The sequence below is a fragment of the Diorhabda sublineata genome, chromosome 9 (assembly GCF_026230105.1).
Source record: "Diorhabda sublineata isolate icDioSubl1.1 chromosome 9, icDioSubl1.1, whole genome shotgun sequence".
NCBI classification, from domain to species: Eukaryota; Metazoa; Arthropoda; class Insecta; order Coleoptera; family Chrysomelidae; genus Diorhabda; species Diorhabda sublineata.
Window position 1 is genome coordinate 17782407 of NC_079482.1, and position 20138 is coordinate 17802544.

At 31.9% G+C, this 20138-nt stretch overlaps 1 protein-coding gene across 1 annotated transcript in view; it reads left to right on the top strand.

The window, feature by feature from the left end:
* LOC130448896 (GTP-binding protein REM 1) overlaps positions 1 to 20138 on the top strand; it is a 223700-nt gene that overhangs the window by 188309 nt on the left and 15253 nt on the right. Inside the window, exons 3-4 of the mRNA XM_056786471.1 lie at positions 2535 to 2765; positions 11613 to 11695. Of these exons, the coding sequence (XP_056642449.1) occupies positions 2535 to 2765; positions 11613 to 11695 (314 nt within the window). The remainder of the gene's footprint in view (positions 1 to 2534; positions 2766 to 11612; positions 11696 to 20138) is intronic.

Consider the following 20138-nt stretch of genomic DNA (forward strand, 5'->3'; position numbering starts at 1 on the left):
TGAAGCTGTCCTATCTATTCCTACCTGTCTTGTAGTTTACTGTCTACTTCCATTTATGAAGATCACAGTTATGCCAAAGTTCATGTATACTAAACAAAAAACATTCATATGCCGTAAATACAGGTATAATAGACATTGATATGATTGTCGAGTAGCGTCAAGTTGATAGTTCGAGTGTTCATGCCTTAACATCTAGCAATTTACCTACAGAAGAGCCATTGGAGTTTTGAAGTGAATTTTCAGACGCCATTGTTACAGAGGAAATTAATGATTTTGATAAAGAAAATTTGAGTTTTTTGACTGTAGCTGAAACTAGCGAGGAACAATTCAACACCTAGGGAAATGGTTATGTATCAAGTTCATCGGAATAAAATAGCCAAAATATCAAAATTGAAAATCAGTCTAAAGAATAAAAAAAAAGCAGTTAAAAACATTGAAGAAGATGTGTGAAATTTGAGTTAATAGAAGAAAGTTCAAATAATGTAACGAAATAATTTATTTACTGACGGTTAAGAAATATTCGTAGACAAGGTACAGGAAAACGATGGACTATACAGTATAAAAATTTTACTATCCCTATGTACAAAAGAAGTCTTAGGTTGTATAGATATCTATCAAAATATTTTCAGTTGCCTTCAATTCCAGCACTAAAAGGAATGTTGTCAAGAATACTTTTTGATACTGGTATCAATGGTACTATCATGGAACAATTGAAGCTCCAAGTCAATAAAATGAATGAACTGTGTATTATTTCTTGATAAAATTTTTGTCTACAGAACTTTACTCCAAAAGCAGTTCACCCTCAATGAGGGAAGCATGTAATGGATGGAGGACGAAGAAATATATCTGATGGAATCATATTATTATAGAAAGAAAGATTAATGTTCGGAGAGAGAATATTAATCTTTGGTTTTAAAAATTTTTATATTTTTTTATAAAAGGCTGTATTATATGTATTGGTTTATTTTCTTGTTTTAATTCTAAGACACGTTTATGAATTTTCGAGACTTCTTTGTATATAATATTTTTTATTAAATCCCAAAATTATATTATTTTACTATTCTATTTCTGGTTAGTATTTGTTTACATATTCCACTTTTCAATTTATTTGTTACAAAAATCTGTATTTTGTAGCTCTTATTTTAAAAGTGATATTCTAATGATATCTACTATTTTTCCTTGGTTTAGTTGAAAATGTATGTATATATTATTTTGTAAATAAACGTGTCCCAATTCTAAGGTGCTTTTGTTATCGTGGATTCAGGAAAATGCGAAATCGGAAGTGGATGGAAATGAAGAGCATAGAATACAGTAGATATTCTTTGTTATAAATTTGAATTAACCGCCAAAATAGATTAGTTTTGTCACCTAGCATCGAAGGCACTGACATTGAAAATCCACCATATTGTTTCCACTGAATAACCACTAAGTTGGCATTTCTTCTTAAGGTATGTTGTGTGTTATGAAATATGAAAATAAAAATGCTAAAAAGTCAAGATCTTAAGCTCGCAGACTGTCGAGTCACAATCAATCAATTATCAGTGAGCAGTGGATTGGGTTAGAGCTGCTTGCAGAGGATTTTAAGGAGAAATTTGTCATCGAAAATGTTTGCTGTAAAATTTGTTCTTGACAATCAGGAAGAAGGAACAGTGTGAAACTGCTCTAGACTTTCTTTCAAAGGTCATTACTGGTGATGAGCTATGGTACTATGGTTAAGATACTCAAAGCAACAATCTAGTGAATGGAAGACACCATCTTCACTTCATCCAGACAAATGTCTTTTATTTCAACAGTAACTGCATTCTCCTCTATTTGTTATAGTTTGGTGTTGAAATAATTTACTGACCTAAAAATTCGACTAATTATAATTGGAGAAATGTAGACATACCTACCTATCTCCAGTTTCATTAGAGTAAGAGGAGATGCTCGAAACAGTTTGAGTATCATACAAGATGAAACAGTTGATGGTTAGCGTTGGGAAACGTGAAACAATAAAGACACTTTTTCGGGGAATAAAATAAAAAAAAACACCAAAACAATTTTATAAATTTAATGTCATTACAATATAAAATGATCTTCAAAATTATTTAAATGAAAAAGATTTCTTATTTTAATCATGACAATACTAAACATTGAAATTAAAAAATCTCGTTTTATCACAAATCATCCAACAAACCAAGATATTCTGACACCTATCTAACAACTTCTTGGACTTTGACTAATACTTTAAGACAAGCCTGAGGATTAACCAATGAAACTTTGAAACACCGGAGCTTTTAAGTTTGACTAAAATCCAATACACAAAATAACGTCGCCATCTAATGTTGACGTTTATCAATAATTGTTCAAAATTGAATTATTTTTGATTTCTATTATTAAATGTGAAGAACGAAAGTAAACAAAGCACTGGGCATTATAATTTGTAGTGAAAGATGGGTGAAAATTCAGGTTTCCCTATAATGGTATACTGAAAGTGCAATCCTCAAATATAATAATTTTCAATCGAATACTAATTCAGCTCAATTCTTTTTCAGGTATAGTCAACAGAGGTGATTCATTTAGAAGACGACGCTCAAGAAGTAATAGCCTATGCCCTCCCGCAATGGGAGGCACTCCATCTCCTGTGCTGGATGCACCAGATTCTAATATTCCCGAAATATCAACTTACATTGTATCTCTATTGGGTGCTCAAGGTGTTGGAAAAACAGCGTTAATAAGTCAATTCATGACTTCAGAATGTATAAATGCTTATGATAGGCAAAAAGGTGAGAAATAAAAATTATTTATTCATGTGAAATTGATTTTTGAACCACTAGGGGTGATAAATACTCTGTTCAAATATTTGAACTAGAAGTTCGTGTTGGAGTTTTCAATTCCCAATTAAACAATATGAAAGTTTTTGATTGTTCTGCGTTAATAAAAAAAATCAATCACCGATTGTTTGATCTGTGTGCCTTAATACAGATTAAGGTATTCAACATTATTTACAATAAGTAGAAAGATATTTATGTTAATTAATCTATTACTATTTGGGTATTTTTACAAATTTAAATATCCTCACTTAATCAAGCTTATCAATATTACGAAAACTAATAAGCCTTCAAATCTTTCACATCTAACTATAAAAATAAATACATATTGCTGATGCATAATGTCCTGTAACTCCATTTTGTGAGATGAGGAATTCAACTTAATTCAGGCTTAAAACACTGTTCAAAACTCTATGCTACCAACCACTCTCAAATTTCTACTTTGACACTTGTTAAATGAGGATTTTATCTTGCTTACTGACTATTTTATGTAAAAATCTTTGTTTTATTAAATAAAGTATTGCTACTTATCCCTCTATTGAAAATAACCTTCTAGCCACATATTCACCGAGTTTACTAGTAGCCAAATTTCAAATAGACTTTAGCCTCATGACACTACCGAACAGGACCTCTGTATCTCGTCTGAAGATCTCTCAATTATTTCCTGCTTGCTCGTACTAGAACCATCATCCATCAAAAAAATGTTATCACAACCACTCTTCCTGAAATGAAATTGTTGTTACTTTTGTAATTTACAGAACCGACGTCGTGATACTTCACTGAAAATATGATTTCTAATGGTTTTCATAAAATCGTCGTTTTCCCTTTCCATACTCTTTCTAGGGTTCACTTTTATCCTTCCTCTAGTTATGTAGATTGCTATTATTGTCGACATGTAGGTATGGGAATTGATCTAAAGTTCTAGTTGCACCAACAAATAGATCTTGCATAATGATATTGCATTCAGTTCTTATCATGCAGCAGTCATTTACTTGTCTTCATTGATAACTTTGGTCTCATTTCTCTCTTTCAGCCCTCTTCTGACCTTCACCAATTACATTTCTATCGATTTCTTGCCGGTCACTTTTCCTCTTTCTCAAAAACAACTCTAAACTTAACACAGCAAGCGCGACAAATCAAACATTAACACAAACAATGGATTAACACTTTGAACTTATAATTTTAAAGTTTCTCTTATTATCCATTTATCAACTTCCATCCTATCATGCGCTGCATCCATATCCAATTGTATTATCTTACGATTATTCTAGTCGGTGTTTCAAACTCAAAAGTGTTCAAAAAGTTCCATAACTACATAATCATAAATGCGAAAACCAATTTATAGAGTAAAGAAGAATTGGACAGCATATATAACCTAATTAGAATATATTTATGTTATCATCTTTCATAATCCCCCGATCGGATTTCTTTTGTGTATTTTTTTTCCTATGCGAATGCGACATCTAAAGAAAGCCCCACGATCTCCAAATGAGATGTAATACATTATCTTTGATAATATTTCAATAGAGCTCGAAATCAGGCCGAAACTAAAATTTTTATAGACAAACATGTTTTTTAAGAGTATGAATCAAATAAAATACGAAATCCACTTCGAAGCCATAGTTTTTAGAGTTGGCAGAGTACTAAGCTCTTACTGCAGTTGACTCGCCACTTTCACAATGTAAATGATAATATATCAAGAGAACAACTGTATGCTATGATTTCAAGATAGATTTAAGTGAAAAACAAGGTCTTGAACGATTATAACGTACATTGGATGATGGAAGTCCTTAAATAGCAACTGCGTTTTGCTGGTATAGCAAATTTAAAAGGGAACGGATATCGCTAAGTGATGAAGCACGTACTGAAAGGACCTACTTTTCATTTACCATTGGAAACATTGGATTGGACATTGGATCTGCAGCAGTAAATTTATTTTACACCTGATCGTACCGTCACCGATGATGGTGAACGTTTTGGTCGTCTAATTAAGGTGGTTACTACCAAAAACTTGCATGGTATATTGTTCATCGACTATCTCAATAAGGGAGAGACAATCGATAGCGAATACTAAATAGAGTTGTTGGATCGTTTGAATACAAAAATCAAGGAAAAACAGCCGCATGTGTGGAAGAAAAAATCTCGATTTCACTAAGACAATGCATCGATTCACAAATCGATGGTAACGATGGTTAAATTGAACGAAATACACTTCTAATTTCTTCCTCGTCCTCCGTATAGTATAGATTTGATCCCCAGTAACTTCTGGTTATTTATTGATCTCAGAAAAATGTTCGCCGATAAGAAATTCAGCTTAAATGATGCCTATTTTGAGGCAAAAGACAAATGCGTCTACAAGCACGACATCGAGAAGCGTTGAAATGATTGTATTGCTCTTCAAAGAGATTACATCGATGAATAAAATCGATTTTTGGCAAAAAAAATATGGTTAACTTGATTAGTCACTCGACTTATTGAGTGATGTGTTATATTTCAATGAACATTTCATACTCTGTTTCCAGTAATGTCATTCCCATTCAATAAATAATAATTTCATACTGTGAACATTCCACTTTTTATTGCAAAATCGAGGTAATTGAACGTAGGATTTCATTGTGTCCACATGAACTCGCTGAACTCACTTTAAACGAAAATTGACCCACTTCTTTATTTTTACATCAGTTCGAGATAAAAATATCATTAGACGACTCACATGTGAACAGAATTGGATTATGAGAAAACGAGCAATTAGTTGGTGTAATTTCTTCGAATTGACCAGAAAAAAACATGTCGAACTTTTTACGGGATGGCTGGACCTTTGTATTTAGATAGCAAATTAATAATTTCATGGTCAAAATAAATTTTTATCAATTATTTAAATACGTGTATTTGTCATGTTTAAACCAAATTTAACATTATTTGCATACGCCTTCGTTGCTGACAACTGTAGAAAGAAAAAGGAAACACTTTGCTCGGCAAAAGATCCACAAACTAAGGACATATACGAATTAGGTAAAAAGGTACCCATTGTTTTTTAATCCTATAATTTTACCAAGACATGTTCAAACATCAACAAATGACTTATGCAAAAGCTTGAATCTCTATTTTGAATAGTTTATAACTAATAAAATAAAAAAAAAATGATAGAAAACTTGGATTCTGCGTTTATTCTGCAGACGCTGATTTGTTTCTTAATAGATTTTACTATTTTATGTAGAAGATCAACATCATTTTATACAAAAATACTACGAGGCATATTTTTTAAGTAAGTACCGTTTTGCGATTCCGCCGCCGCAACCCCAAGGGCGGCGTTTCGCACATGCGCGCTGGTTACCTACATCTCTTGTCTACGCACTGACGCCATTACAGTCTGATTATTCTTTGTGTACGTTGTTTACTGAGTGTTTAAGATGCCTCCGACAATCGTGAGTCCCGCCGATTATGAAGTACGGGCTGTTATACGATTTCTTAGTGCTGAAGGCGTAAAACCGATCGATATTCATCGTGAGATCTGTGAAGTTTACGGACAAAACATTATGAGTGATGGAATGGTAAGGAAATGGGTGAGAGCATTTAAAGATAGCCGCACAAATTTACATGATGAAGAACGGAGTGGGCGTCCTTCGGTCGTTAACGAAGATTTGGTGCAGAAAGTGGACGAAAAGGTGAGAGAAAACAGACGCTTTACAATCTCATCATTGAGCGACTACTTTCCTCAATATTCTCGTAGTGTTTTGTATCGCACTGTGACCAAGAACTTGAAATACCGGAAATTGTGTTCACGTTGGGTTCCAAGAATGTTGACGGATTTGCACAAAACCCAACGTTTAGGCAATGCATTGACTTTCCATGAGCGGTACCGCAATGAAGGTGAAGATTTTTCAGACCAAATTGTTACTGGTGACGAAACATGGGTGGCCTACGTCACACCAGAATCGAAACCACAATCCATGGAATGGCGACATTCATCATCACCCAAAAAAATGAAGTTTAAGCAAACAATTTCTCCCCGGAAAATCATGTACACAGTTTTTTGAGACAGAAAAGGAGTATTGCTAGTGGAGTTTCGGCCTCGTAATGAGACAATCAATGAAGCCTCTTATTGTGACACATTGAAAAATATGCGTTGTGCAACCCAGAACAAAAGACGTGGCAAGTTGAGTAAGGGTATCGTTTTGCTGCATGACAATGCCCGTCCACATGTGGCTAATCAGACCAAAAATCTTTTCAATGGGAAACTCTAGATCATCCTCCCTACATCCCTGATCTGGCGCCTGGCGACTACCATTTATTCCTGCACTTGAAGAAACACCTGGGCGGTCAGCGTCATTAAGACAATAACGAAGTCAAAACAGTTGTGATACAGTGGTTAACAAGTCAGGCGGCAGAATTTTATGAGGAGGGTATTCAAAAACTGGTGCCACGTTATGAAAAGTGCCTCAATATTCACGGATATTATGTAGAAAAGCAGATTAAGGTACAGGCTTTCATGTAAAAAAGGCACCATCTGTCTACTATCACTAGTGTCAGCTGCTACGGGCGTCACCCGCCATTTCATATATCATGTGTCATTTCTACTATTGTCGCATCTGTCCATGATCCCATCTATCATGGTTGTCATTCGCCTTGAGAATCTTGTAATCTGTGCTATCATTGAGCGTCTGTCATCTTTCATCTTACGGCCTTATTAATCAAAAAATTGAAATTACATTCTTTTCTTTCAATACGTCTGTCATCTAAATTTTTTTTAAAAAAACTTGGAAGATCTCCTTATCATTGTTATATAATTATTATCACGATCAATGAACAATTTTGTTCTATCCTAAATTACTATAAGAGTCTGGAAACTGAAGGTCTTACTCAGTAGAAGCTCCTTCAATTATTATAACTACAATTAAAATAGTTTATACTAACACACATGTAGAATTAGACACTTTGATTTGTTTACACTGAGCACTTAGATAACTAACTCAAAAGGCTTCATCCTCTTCAGTCTCCTCTCTAGGTTCGTGTTGAGGAGTTGGATTGCCTCGATGTTCACATGTTTCAAGAGCTTCTGCTCGTAACTCTTTGCGAATTTTGTGGATACCTGCCTTTCTGTGTCTATCTCCAGGTCCCGATGAAGATCGTTATTTCGAAAGTACCAGGGTGCATCAAAGATGCTCCTTAGAACTTTATTTTGGAATCTTTTGATTATTTGGGTGTTGTTTTCGTTGGCACATCCCTATAGTTGGTGAATTAAATAATTTTTTTACATTGCCAGAAATTTTTTTTATTATCATTATGTATTATTGGATAGTTCAAGTCATATTACACACAGAATTACTTAAGGAATTAATCTCCTGTCCAAATTATGATAGCACGTAATAAGTAGGCAATTACATACAACTTAATAATATTTGAATTGGCAGCAAAAACTGACGGCATTATTGACAGTCAGATATGAAAAAACTTCATCATCAAGAGTGACTCTTGTAGTGATTTAATCTTTCCAGACTTCCTTTCAAGAGTTTATTTGAAATCTCGGCCAATAAGACTCAGACTCTTGAGCCCTTAAGGAGAATATTGGACAAAAAGAGCCTGTCACTCTAAGCTCTGGCAAAAGTGATGGAAAATGAAATAAAATGAGCTCGTATGGTCATCAACTCTTATAGTGATTTAATCTTTCCAGATTTCCTTTCAAGAGGTTATTTGAAATCTCGGGCTTATGTCAATAAGACTCAGACTCTTGAACCCTTAAGGAGAATATTGAACAAAAAGAGTCTGTCAGTCTAAGCTCTGGCAAAAGTGAGGGAATATGCTAAAAAATGAGTCCATATGGTCATCAACTCTTGTAGCGGCCACTTGGCCTATATCCTTTTCTAGACTTGATCGAGTAATTTATAACGAACTAAATAGAGAAAATGAGAAGGAGTACCAAAGTTTATTTTAAAAAAATACAGCAAAAGACCATTGGGTGATTATTTTTTCCAAACATTCTATAACAAAACAACTATAATTACTGTCGAGAAAATTATTATCGGAAAATTCCATACAATTTTGCAGTTAAATCTTTCGAGTCGAGAGTCGAATTAGCTTAGAAGACTTCTTCGAAATTTAGTTTTTTTGATTCTATATCTATATTCAGAAAGTCATTCAAATTGTCTTCTATAAATGTATCCCAATCAACCTTTCTCAGTATGAAAATCGTGAAAATTGTTGTTATTTAATACTAAACGTTCTCTTGGCCAATATCGAGATATTCATTTCAGAAAAAATAATTTAATAAAACATTCATACTAATTGAATCTTGTAATTCATGTCAATGCAAATACATATATGAATATATATGATTTCAAGTGAAAATCAAGTTTGAAGCCAAAAATTTTAAAAGTTTGCATTCTTGAAATCAACGCGAGTTCGTTGCCACTGACCTGAAAACAAGTTCATTTCGCCAGCAAGTATATCATTTAGAAATAGATTATATTTTTGGAACATCAAAGTGTAATAATATTCTCGTTTCTATATGACATTTTGCATCGCGCCTCTTTCACTAGAATATTATTTTACCGAGCAAGTTAGATCTTCTACCGGTCAGTGAATAAGAATAGATTTGTCTATGAAAAATATTGCAATTCATTGTTAAGTATTTTATCCACATTAATTAAAAATGTGTGGATGATTTAAAAGTTCCATTAATTTGATTAGATCCTGACAATAAATACGCCAGCCTCGTTCTGTTTCAATAAGCACACGTATTACATAACGAATATATTTTAAAAATATATTTAAAACAAAATATGTTGAATAGAAAAGAAATTCCTCAATCATCCACTTTTATCTTATTCGTACATATATTCTTAATAAATAATAGAACAATTCAGTAATCCAAAAATTTCAAATCACACTGTGTTTAAAATGCCCTAAAAATAAAATGTTTGGCGTTAATATTGGCTGAAGCAACTCTTCCTTCTGATTCCTGCCTCTGTAATGTATCGGCCCAGATGCTAATTCCATATATGAATACTGATGACTGCAAAGCATTTGTCTCTGTTTTGGATCTCTCTTTTACATGCTTTTACGCACACGAGCTCTCTTGCCTTTTGAAGTTAAATATTTCTATCAATCATGACTTCCTAGTATCACTGAACACACTGTTTACATCACTACTACACCAACATTCACAATCACACTGTCTAACTCGCGATCATATAGAGACAATCACATAATTCAATATAATTATGTGATAACAGTGCAGTTCATACACCTTATTTTCTTATAACAAAACCTGATCATAATTTTCTAACGTTATCAGCAAACATGTGTAGAAACATCCTGTTAACAAATATCTACTATTTCTTTTATATTTAATTGTATTCAGCATTTCTAGTTTCCTCATAAAACCTGAGAATATTTTTAATGTTATCAGCAGACATATATAGACATCCTGTAATTATAATAACAATCATTTTGTTTCACTTTACTGTATTCAGCATTTTTCCATGTTATTTAATGTTTGTTAATTCATTGATACATTTAGTCTTCATTCTATCACCTATTGTTGTAGTCATCGAGTTTTTTTTAAAAAAGTAAATCTTTACTTTTAAAATATTATTCGCGTTTCGATAACCAAATTATCTTACTCAGAAACTGAAGGTAAACTGTTATCTAAAGTGAAGTCATCTAGAATTTGTAATGTTTTAATTAGGATAGTAATTGCGAAAGTGATTCATTCAATTCTAGTCACGAACCTCTACCCGAGTAATGTTACATTATTAATAAGATAATTATTAATAACTACATCAATACCATCTTCTTGTTTGACATCCAGATTTCTGGTTTTCTATAAAATAATAATGCGTACAAGTAGAATTACCCAGATTTAATATTTCATTTTTTTTATAGTGGTTCACATAACAAATATATTTAAAACAAAATATGTTGAATAGAAAAGAAATTTCTCAACCATCCATTTTTATCTTATTCCTTCATATCTTCTCAATACATAATAAAACAATTCAGTAGTAAAAAAGTTTCAAATCACACTTTGTTTAAAATGCCCTAAAAATAAATTGTTTGGCGTTAATATTGGCTGAGGCCACTCTCCGTTCTGATTCCTGCCTTTGTAATGTGTCGGCCCAGATGGCAATTCCATATGTGATCACAGATGTGAACACCCATGAGAGCAAAGTCTTCTCTCTGTTTTGGACCTCCTAAGTTCGGCTAACTGTCTAACGCACGTTTCGATAACCAAGTTATCTTACTCAGAAACTGAAGGTAAACTGTTATCTAAAGTGAAGTCATCTAGTATTTGTAGTGTTGTAACTAATAAGTGTGAAAGTAATTCATTCAGTTTTAGCCACTAACCTCTTTTCGAGTATCGTTACATTATTAATAAATAATAATTATTAATAGCCACATCAATATCCTCTAGATTGCTGGTTTTTCATAAAATAATAATGCGTACAATTAGGAGTACCCGGATATGATGTTTTATTGTTTGATTTTTTTAATGGTGAATAAATAAGAATTATATATTAAGAAGTTGAGTAGAACCTTACAAGTATATAAAAATAACCATTTAACAAAATCAACGATGAAATCATATCTCTCATTTGGCACACTATGTGTGTAAAAAAATGTTATTAAAAATATCAAAAGACGCCTCTGAGAACTTTATCCTACATAAAAGTATCATTAATATTTGAACTATAGAATTTATACTATATCACATACTCAAATTCAATCAATATTCAGGAGAATGCATTCATATTCAGTAACAATTCAAAATAACAATTATTTAGATTAATTTATTTGTTATAGATTTGCTGGGAGTTCAAATGGTATCGATTATGCTGAATGGAGAAGAATCCGAATTAATATTCCAAAATACAGGCACGTTAAAGGTTAGTCAATTTGGATATATTTCAACATGACTGAATATGTAAAATACGTGGATGCATTAATAGATTCCAACTGATTTCATAGTAAAGTCAAAAATCAATCAACAGTTGACTAGTTGATTGTTTATTTGAAATAAATCACTCATATTGTATGAATTATTAGAAAACGACAATTCAAATGAATGATAGTCAATTAAAATCGGATAAATACAATCTTGGGGCACAGGGCGTTTTTACGTATTCTTAGCACTAAATAACTAACGAGACCTTTCGTTTTAACTTCGCATTACGCGTAGTTCATTCAGTATACTGCCATCAATCCACTCCAATCCAATTATATAATATATAATCTCCCTCCTTAATAATGTGTACTCTAGCCTAAACAGCCATCACTCCACTCCAACACTGATTTTTCTAACGCTTTCGATTGTGTTAATCATTATATTTTAATTAACAAATTGTAGTTCTACAGTTTCAGAGGAATACCTCTCGCATGGTTTAAGTCATACCTTACCAAACAGAAGTCAGCTTGTAAGGGTTGATACAACGATGTCTTCTTTCAAGCCAATAGAATGTAGAGTGCCCCAAGGCTCAGTACTTGGCCCTATTTTGTTTCTTCTGTTTACAAACGACATCGCCTATCTAGACATCAGTGGTAAAATATGTCTATTTGCAGACGAGACTAGTTTCTCTTGGAGCAACCCTGATCTCACGACAGTTCATAGAACCATATCTAGTGACCTAATCACCCTTAAATCATGATGTGATTCTAATTTTCTTTGCCTCAACGTTTCTAAAACTGAAGTTTTATCACATAAAAATACATTGCAGCACCAACATTGACGTCATTGAATCTGCAAAATTCTTAGTGGTTGTTGTGGACAATTTCTTGAAATGGGAGTTACATATTGCCTTCTTATCTAAAAGATTAATTTTCTCCGGTATTGCGCTTAGATCAGTTTCCAAAGAACTGAACTTATCCATCTCCTTAACAGTTCATCATGTCCTTATTGAGTCGATGTGCCCTTTCCTTCTGGGGTACGTGTGGCGCGACTCAATTTGAGCGAATCTTCAAACTACATAAGAGAGCTGATAGATATTTACTTGGACTAAACAGCAGGGACTTCTTTGACTTCTTTAAAAGACTAAAAATTCTGACTCTTCCTTCCTTATTCATATTTGAATCCGTTTGCCTAATTCCTAGGAACGTATCTCCAATTTCAAAAAGGTCGCTGCACGACCTTTACCTACCTACTCCACGTTCAAAATTAGTTGAGGGCTCAATATTTCACAATGCAAAAAAATGCACAATCACTTGCCAATTGAAATCAAATCGATATCATCTTTTCCCGCAATAATTTGAAGGCATATTTACTGGAAAGTGCTTTTTATTCTATAATCGACTTCTATTCTAATAATATTTAATTGCGAGCATGCTGCATACTGGTTTAATATTGCTATGGACTTGTGGTTTCCTTTTGTATATTGAAATTTTATGGTATTTTTAACTTTATTTGGTTATTTTTATGTTTGTTTTTCAGTTTTTACAAGCTTATGTCTACAAATTTTAACAATTTTTTGACAATAAAGCATTTCTCTCTTTCTCTATCTCACTACTTTTTGCGAACGCATGATAAATCTACATCTTTGTGAATGGCTTCATTGGTTATGAATCCATCTAGTTTCATTCATAGTTTTCGACTGCAATCTCTGTATACTTTCAATATTTGAACATCCAACGATTCGCCATAATTCCAGCCTATATTTCCAGATCGGTTTCAACATAAATAGTTTTGTAAATGAATATTTTATTTTCAATTGATAATTTTTATTTTTATCTAGTACATGCTCTTCAACTTGTGGCCCAGTTGCTTTCTTTGGGAGAATATGTGTTTTCTCCAGTTCAGCTTCCTGTCAAATTGCATACTCAGATATTTAATTTCATGTCATCTTGTGAGATTTTGTTGCCATTCAGTTCTAAAAGCATATTACTTTACGCATTGCAGATGTTGTGATTCAACTCTTTCACTTTTATTCTCCATTTTGTCATCCATTGTTATATTTTGATCAGGCTATTTTGCAAGGCTTCGAAAGCTACTTTGGGATTTTTATTTAGATATAATATAGGGCCTAATACACCAACGTGAATTGTCTAAAGATCCATTTATATAAAAAGTTTGTTCTTTGAAAAGTTTTTTTATTTGATGATGAATTTATATCTATTTTTATAATTCCGCTTAACTAATAGGTGAAAGTATTATTAATTTGAAAGACATACAATAGATGAGAATTTCAGTTTGCAGACAAAATTTATCAACTTCTACAGATAAATTTAGGTAAATACATTCAATTAATCATAAACAAAATAAAAGCAATATCTCTAAAGCAAATTAAAACAGTATCCGTAATGTTTCGATTGCGGTACCACTCTACAAGCTAACAAATTATTATAGGTTCTTATTTGCACTGAAGTTGTATTTATTTATTTGATGAGCTGGAATAAATCGTTTTGAAATAGAGAGACTTACCAATAAATTGAAGGTTACAAGTCAAGCAATACACTTGCGGCTTTGTAAGGATTATAAATTTTGAAACGTTTTATCCCTTGTTTGCGAGTAAATCAAGGGATGCAAATTACAAAATTCAAACAAGCCAACACGCATTCGCGTTGGAATTTGAGATTAAATCAAAAATATCACGAAGTTGATTAGAAAGATCAAAGAATAGATAAGAAGATCAGATTGTACTGACTGCAACAGACAGATGTAGAGCAGAAGAAGAAATCATCAAAAAAGTCGACTTTACAGTACTAATTTGAGTCCGGAAAATGGCTCTTTACGGTATCCTTGTACTTTACAGTACTCAGTACTCTTAAATTCTGCCAATCCCGTTTGAAATAGTTAGAAATAAAAAAAAATTGTTTACAATGTTACCTTAGTGACTTTTGCTAATTTTTATTTATTTATTTTTTAAATTAAAAAAGAATATTCAAAGAAGCTATTTTTCAGTAAAATTGTCAAATATGACATTTCATATTTTAATATAATTTCACTTTTTATCTAAAACTGAAAACCGAAAAAAAACATATTACGATATACGTCTTTGAAGTTATTATTACGGTACTCGATTAAATATTCCTGACTCGGCTCCTTTGTCACCTCGTCCTTAAATATCTTTCTCGTACCGTACTGAATCACTTCCCAGACTTAATAATAATTCAATAAATTGAATAATTGGTTTCCAGAAGCTTAGTTGTCAGTTATTTGACAATATTGAAATACTTAGACGTGAATATGAATAAGTTGCCAGGTGTTAATCGTTTATTCCATTTATTAATTGAAAATCTGAATATTGCCTTCTAAAGCATTAGTTCGTCATGAAGTAAGTATGAATATAATCATATTTTTTTCATATCTATGGTGTTGATGTCTCTCTCGGCCTATTTACGTTTCAAATGTAATTCGGATGCCCTCAAAAACAATTATGTTGCGAAATCCACAGAAATCGGTACAGTCTACCAGTAGAAGTAAATAAGAATTAACTCAGTTTTTTGATACGTGATCTCAATTCATCATAACAAGGATCAGAACTGTTAGCTTCAAATTGAAAGAGAAAAAATTATTGTCACCAACGGTAACGATAACAGCATACATATTATCATTTTTTATTGTTATCATTAAGTGAAACTCTAAATCCCAAAATAATTTAGTAATTTTTTTCAGATTAAAGAAAAATCTTTCGTTAATTATCTTCCTAGGTTATAAGATTATTTTTATAAGGTGTTATTTTCAAAACAAGTTCACAAGCATTTGGTGCAACAGATAAAAATATTTATAATGATTTAATAATGATAATAATAACATTATTGATAATCTCAACTGTGTTACACCAATATTTATATTTGGAAAAAAACTTTAAGATCAGAATTGCTGATCCTTTATTGTTTAAAATGTCTTCTTATTTCGCTGCTCACTAGATTATAACTTTCTTCTACATCGGTGTATCATGTAAGTTGCATTATTGAATCACTATTATTGAATTCCGTCCATTTAAATTCAATATTGTTTAATATATTGACATGGAAACTCCGAAGGTCGACATAAATCTTCCATCTGACTATTATTAGTCTCTGGAAACGGAAATTTATCATTCATTTTGAACTTTTCTGTTAACAACGGATATGAAAACAAATGATTTATTGGAAAATTCGATAAAAACCACACCTTCTAACTTCAATTACCTGGGATGATGAATAATATCAGCATTTCTACTCATTGTAGATAACTAATTCAAACAATATATATAATGGTTTAAAACGAAAATGAAGGAAAGCTGGCAGACACGCGATATAAGAGTCACAAAAAGAAAAAAATAAAGCCATAGAAAACGTAGCACACTTCCAGAGTCAAGAAAAGTATTCCCAAAAACGTTGCAATGAATAATATAAGAACTATGGGAATATCCTAAAAGTATAGAAACAGAACGGAGGGAATTGAAAAATCAGTAATAGTAGCAAATACTTCATAGACACAAAGTAGCATACGAGGTCTGACTAATAAATAACGAGACTTCGCGCCTAGAGGGGTGGGGTAAAAAACGAGTAGTGTGTTGGTTATCTAGATATCTTGTCTATGCACGTCCCAAAACACGTTTCCGTCACTATTATAATATTTGTGCAGTAGCGGTTTGGAAAAAACGTGTTTTTTTCTCGTGCAACAAAAAACAGGAGCAACGTACCAATCTCAAATTTCTCGTTAAATTGAAAAAAACTCCAACTAAGTGCTATAAATTTTTGAAAGAGACCACCTATGGGGACAATTCTCTATCTCGTGCGCGTGTTTTTGAGTGGTGTTATAAGCGCTTTAATGAGGGCCGAGAGAATACTGAAGATGACCAGCGCCCAGTTCGCCCTGTGACTGTTTCAACTCCGGAAACAGTGACCAAAATCAACCAAATTGTGCGTGCAGATCGTCGAATGAGCATCAGGATGATTGCAGAGGCTGTAAACGTCTATAAAGAACCGGTTAAAAATATTTTACGAGGAATTACACATTACAAAAGTCTGTGTCAAAAAATCTGACTCCTAATCAAAAGCTCTTGCGTCATCGGGTCTACTCAGATTTCCTTGAAAGGTTAGAAAAGTTAGAAAAAGATCTGCTTTGAAAGGGACCCGATTTGATTCCAATATAATGGAATATAATATAATTCAATATAATGGATAGCTACCATTTTAAGATACCTTAGTAGTTAAGAATAACAAGAGGTTAGAATTTGATGTATTTTGGTGTACAAGTACATTAAAGTTGATTTTTTCCATTTTATTTAAAATAAAGTAGCATGTAATGTTATCCTGATATTATTTTGGATAAAAGAAAATTATAGATAAGTAGTCATAGATTCAAACAATCTCTCTTTGAAACCACTTTTTTATAAATCTAAGCCAAAAATAGGAAAAATCTACTCTGTATCTTTCAATAATATTTCTACAAAACATCTTGAACAGACTAGGTTTGAAATTAGTTTATAAATCCAACAATACATTGTAGCAAATATTGGGTAATCTCAAGGATAAAATGCAAAATTTGGTGTAATGATTCTGAGGGTGTGATAGAGGAGGTAAAAGAGTGAAATGGAAAGTGATAATTGTCAAAAATTATAAATAACACTGTAAAATCTTCTGCAAAACAATCACACATATCTGCAAGTATATCAAATAATTCACAATGTGGAAATAGATTAGGCATTTGAAAAATATTTGTTGTACTTTTATATCTGTAATAAGATAGCTACATACACAATTTAAACAACAGCATACGACTTTAAAGGGTATATGCTCCTACCGTAATATTCAGTTTTTTCAAAACGTCGAACAACGTGTATATTAAATTCACCTAAAAAATTGATGTTTTCCTGAAAATGATCACTTACTCAAAACATATTAACAATTTTATGAGTACCTACAAACAATCGCTAGAATTACACGTTGTCGGTTGGTAATCACACTTTGAAAAATGGAAAACAATTTATCTAAATCCAATTTCATATTGTACAATCAACGTTATATTCTAACACAGATGATTCTCACTGATTCAAGTAATAATTAACTTTGGCATATTTTTAATGCCAATAAATTATCTATCAATTGATCCATGTATGCATCGTTAGAGAAATTATTAATTTCCAATTGTAAAATAATATACCAACAAGGAGACTGAAACTAAATTTTAAATAAAAAACTATAATTCTGTGTAATACATCTCAATTATATGAATTGTTTTTCATTAAAAACTAGTTTTCACCGTACTAAATACTATAATAATCTGGATTTTAATAGTCCAGGCGATAAACAGTTATTAGGATCTGAAAACTGATGTAATGGCTCAGGATTTGAAATCTGATTGAATAATATTTCCAAGAACTGCGTATACAAATTTGTGAAGTTATTGAAAAAAAAATTAATTCGTTCTTCATGGAAATCTTATGTGAAGCTTTCTGGTTACAGATTAACCTGCAGTACCAAACCAAATTTTCCTTGACTTCTATTATTAACCATATACCTCAAAAAAAATTTACTAACTCGTTATTTTCATTACGACTATTTATTTAAAACGAACTAACTGCATTTATACAAATCAACAAAATAAATAAATAAATAGACTTTCCTAGAAAGTATAGAGAAGAAATACCGTAAATAATCCGCCTGCTTCTAAAAAAAATTATATTGAACAATTGAACATCAAACCAGTTCCGCCATTTATTGAAAATGTGAAAGACGCCGCATAAATTCGCCGAATTTCGAAAATTCCGTTATAGCTGGACAGGGCCGGCCTAGGGAACCATTTTGCGAACTTGTTCATTACAATATGTATATATATATATATATATATATATATATTCTTGGTCGTGCTAATCTACAGCTTCTTAATTAAAAAAAGACTATGAATAAACAGATTGTACTCTTCAATTGTGTCTACACCTTCTAGTAAAGAGTTTTTCAATTATACCATCTATTGGTTTCTTCAACTAGTTTTTCACAATTCTATATTTGTTTATTGCCATATTGTTTTCATTATTAAATATTTTGTTTTTTACATTTATTACAATCCGCAATCTCGGGACACAATTTTTGTATGGATTTTGAGATTTTTAAACCCCCAACTTTTGAGGCTTGATTTGACGTCTTCGGCATTTGACACATTTATATATAATATGTTTTTACTTTGGCGAATTTAATGTCCTCAACTGACTTATTGAAAGAAAATAATGAGAAGAATCTCTTATAGTCTTTTTTTTTTCAAATATTATTTCGAGAAGACGTCGTTATTTAAATAAATAGGTAAGTGTCTTCAAAAAATAACGTAATTTACTCTCGATTTCTGTTTATAAACAATTTCTAAAAAATTTGTGTTAAGCGATAAGAAGTATAAAGGATGCAACGTTATTCAAACTCTTTAAATGCCATTTATATCAAAATATATATCAAAAAACAAATATAAGTTTGATTTTAAATTTATTTTTCTACAGTTATCGAAAAAAATATACTGGAACGCTATTCTTACAAAAATAATTAGCGGGTACAAATAACTGATGATTCTTATGTAATTAAATGTTCTTTCTTTATCTATATGAAAAAATGGTGCAGCTGGAACGAAATTCACAAAATGTATGTTTTATTCCAACAATTTTATTTCTCTACAAATCTAAATACTTCGGTCCCTTGAAATTGCATTCATAGTCCAATAACATTGCTTCAGATAATACCTACCCAAACAACAACTCTCAAAGCTCTTTGTGTTCTACGTTCCCACAATCCTCTAGAAATATAATGATTAACCATAACCGATTTAACTTATACAAGAATTCATCGGAAAAGATTATTCTACTTGGAAAATAAGGCTCTGCAATTTTTATATTATAGTTTCACAAAATTCCATTCTGCGATCATCTTCAGATAATTCTTGTAGGAGCCTTACTTCATAATGATGAAATTTAATCTTCTAAATAATCTTACAATAACATCATTTTTTATGCAATTCTCCGAATATATATACAAGGTGTTTTTGTTCTAGAGATTCACAACTTTGAGATGGCAAGACTGCTATATTCCACAACGCATTCAACATCTAATTTTTGTTTTTGTTATGTTTGGTTTGTAATTTCATTGCAGGTAGATTCACCTACACCAACTTATAGTGTACTTCGTCCATTTTATGGGGTACATCATTGATCTTCAAGACGGCTAATGCAAATAACAATGAACCGCTTTCGTACCACGTTTACTCTTACTGATAATATGCATCCCGTGAGATAACCAACAGTGTGCATTGAAGATGCTGAAACCGCTTTATAGGAATATTCTTCGCAGGTGTCAGCAATTGCAGTTTTGACATTCTACTTTTTACCAATTGCTTTTGGCTTAAAATGTCTCAAGATTCAGCTTCTTCGG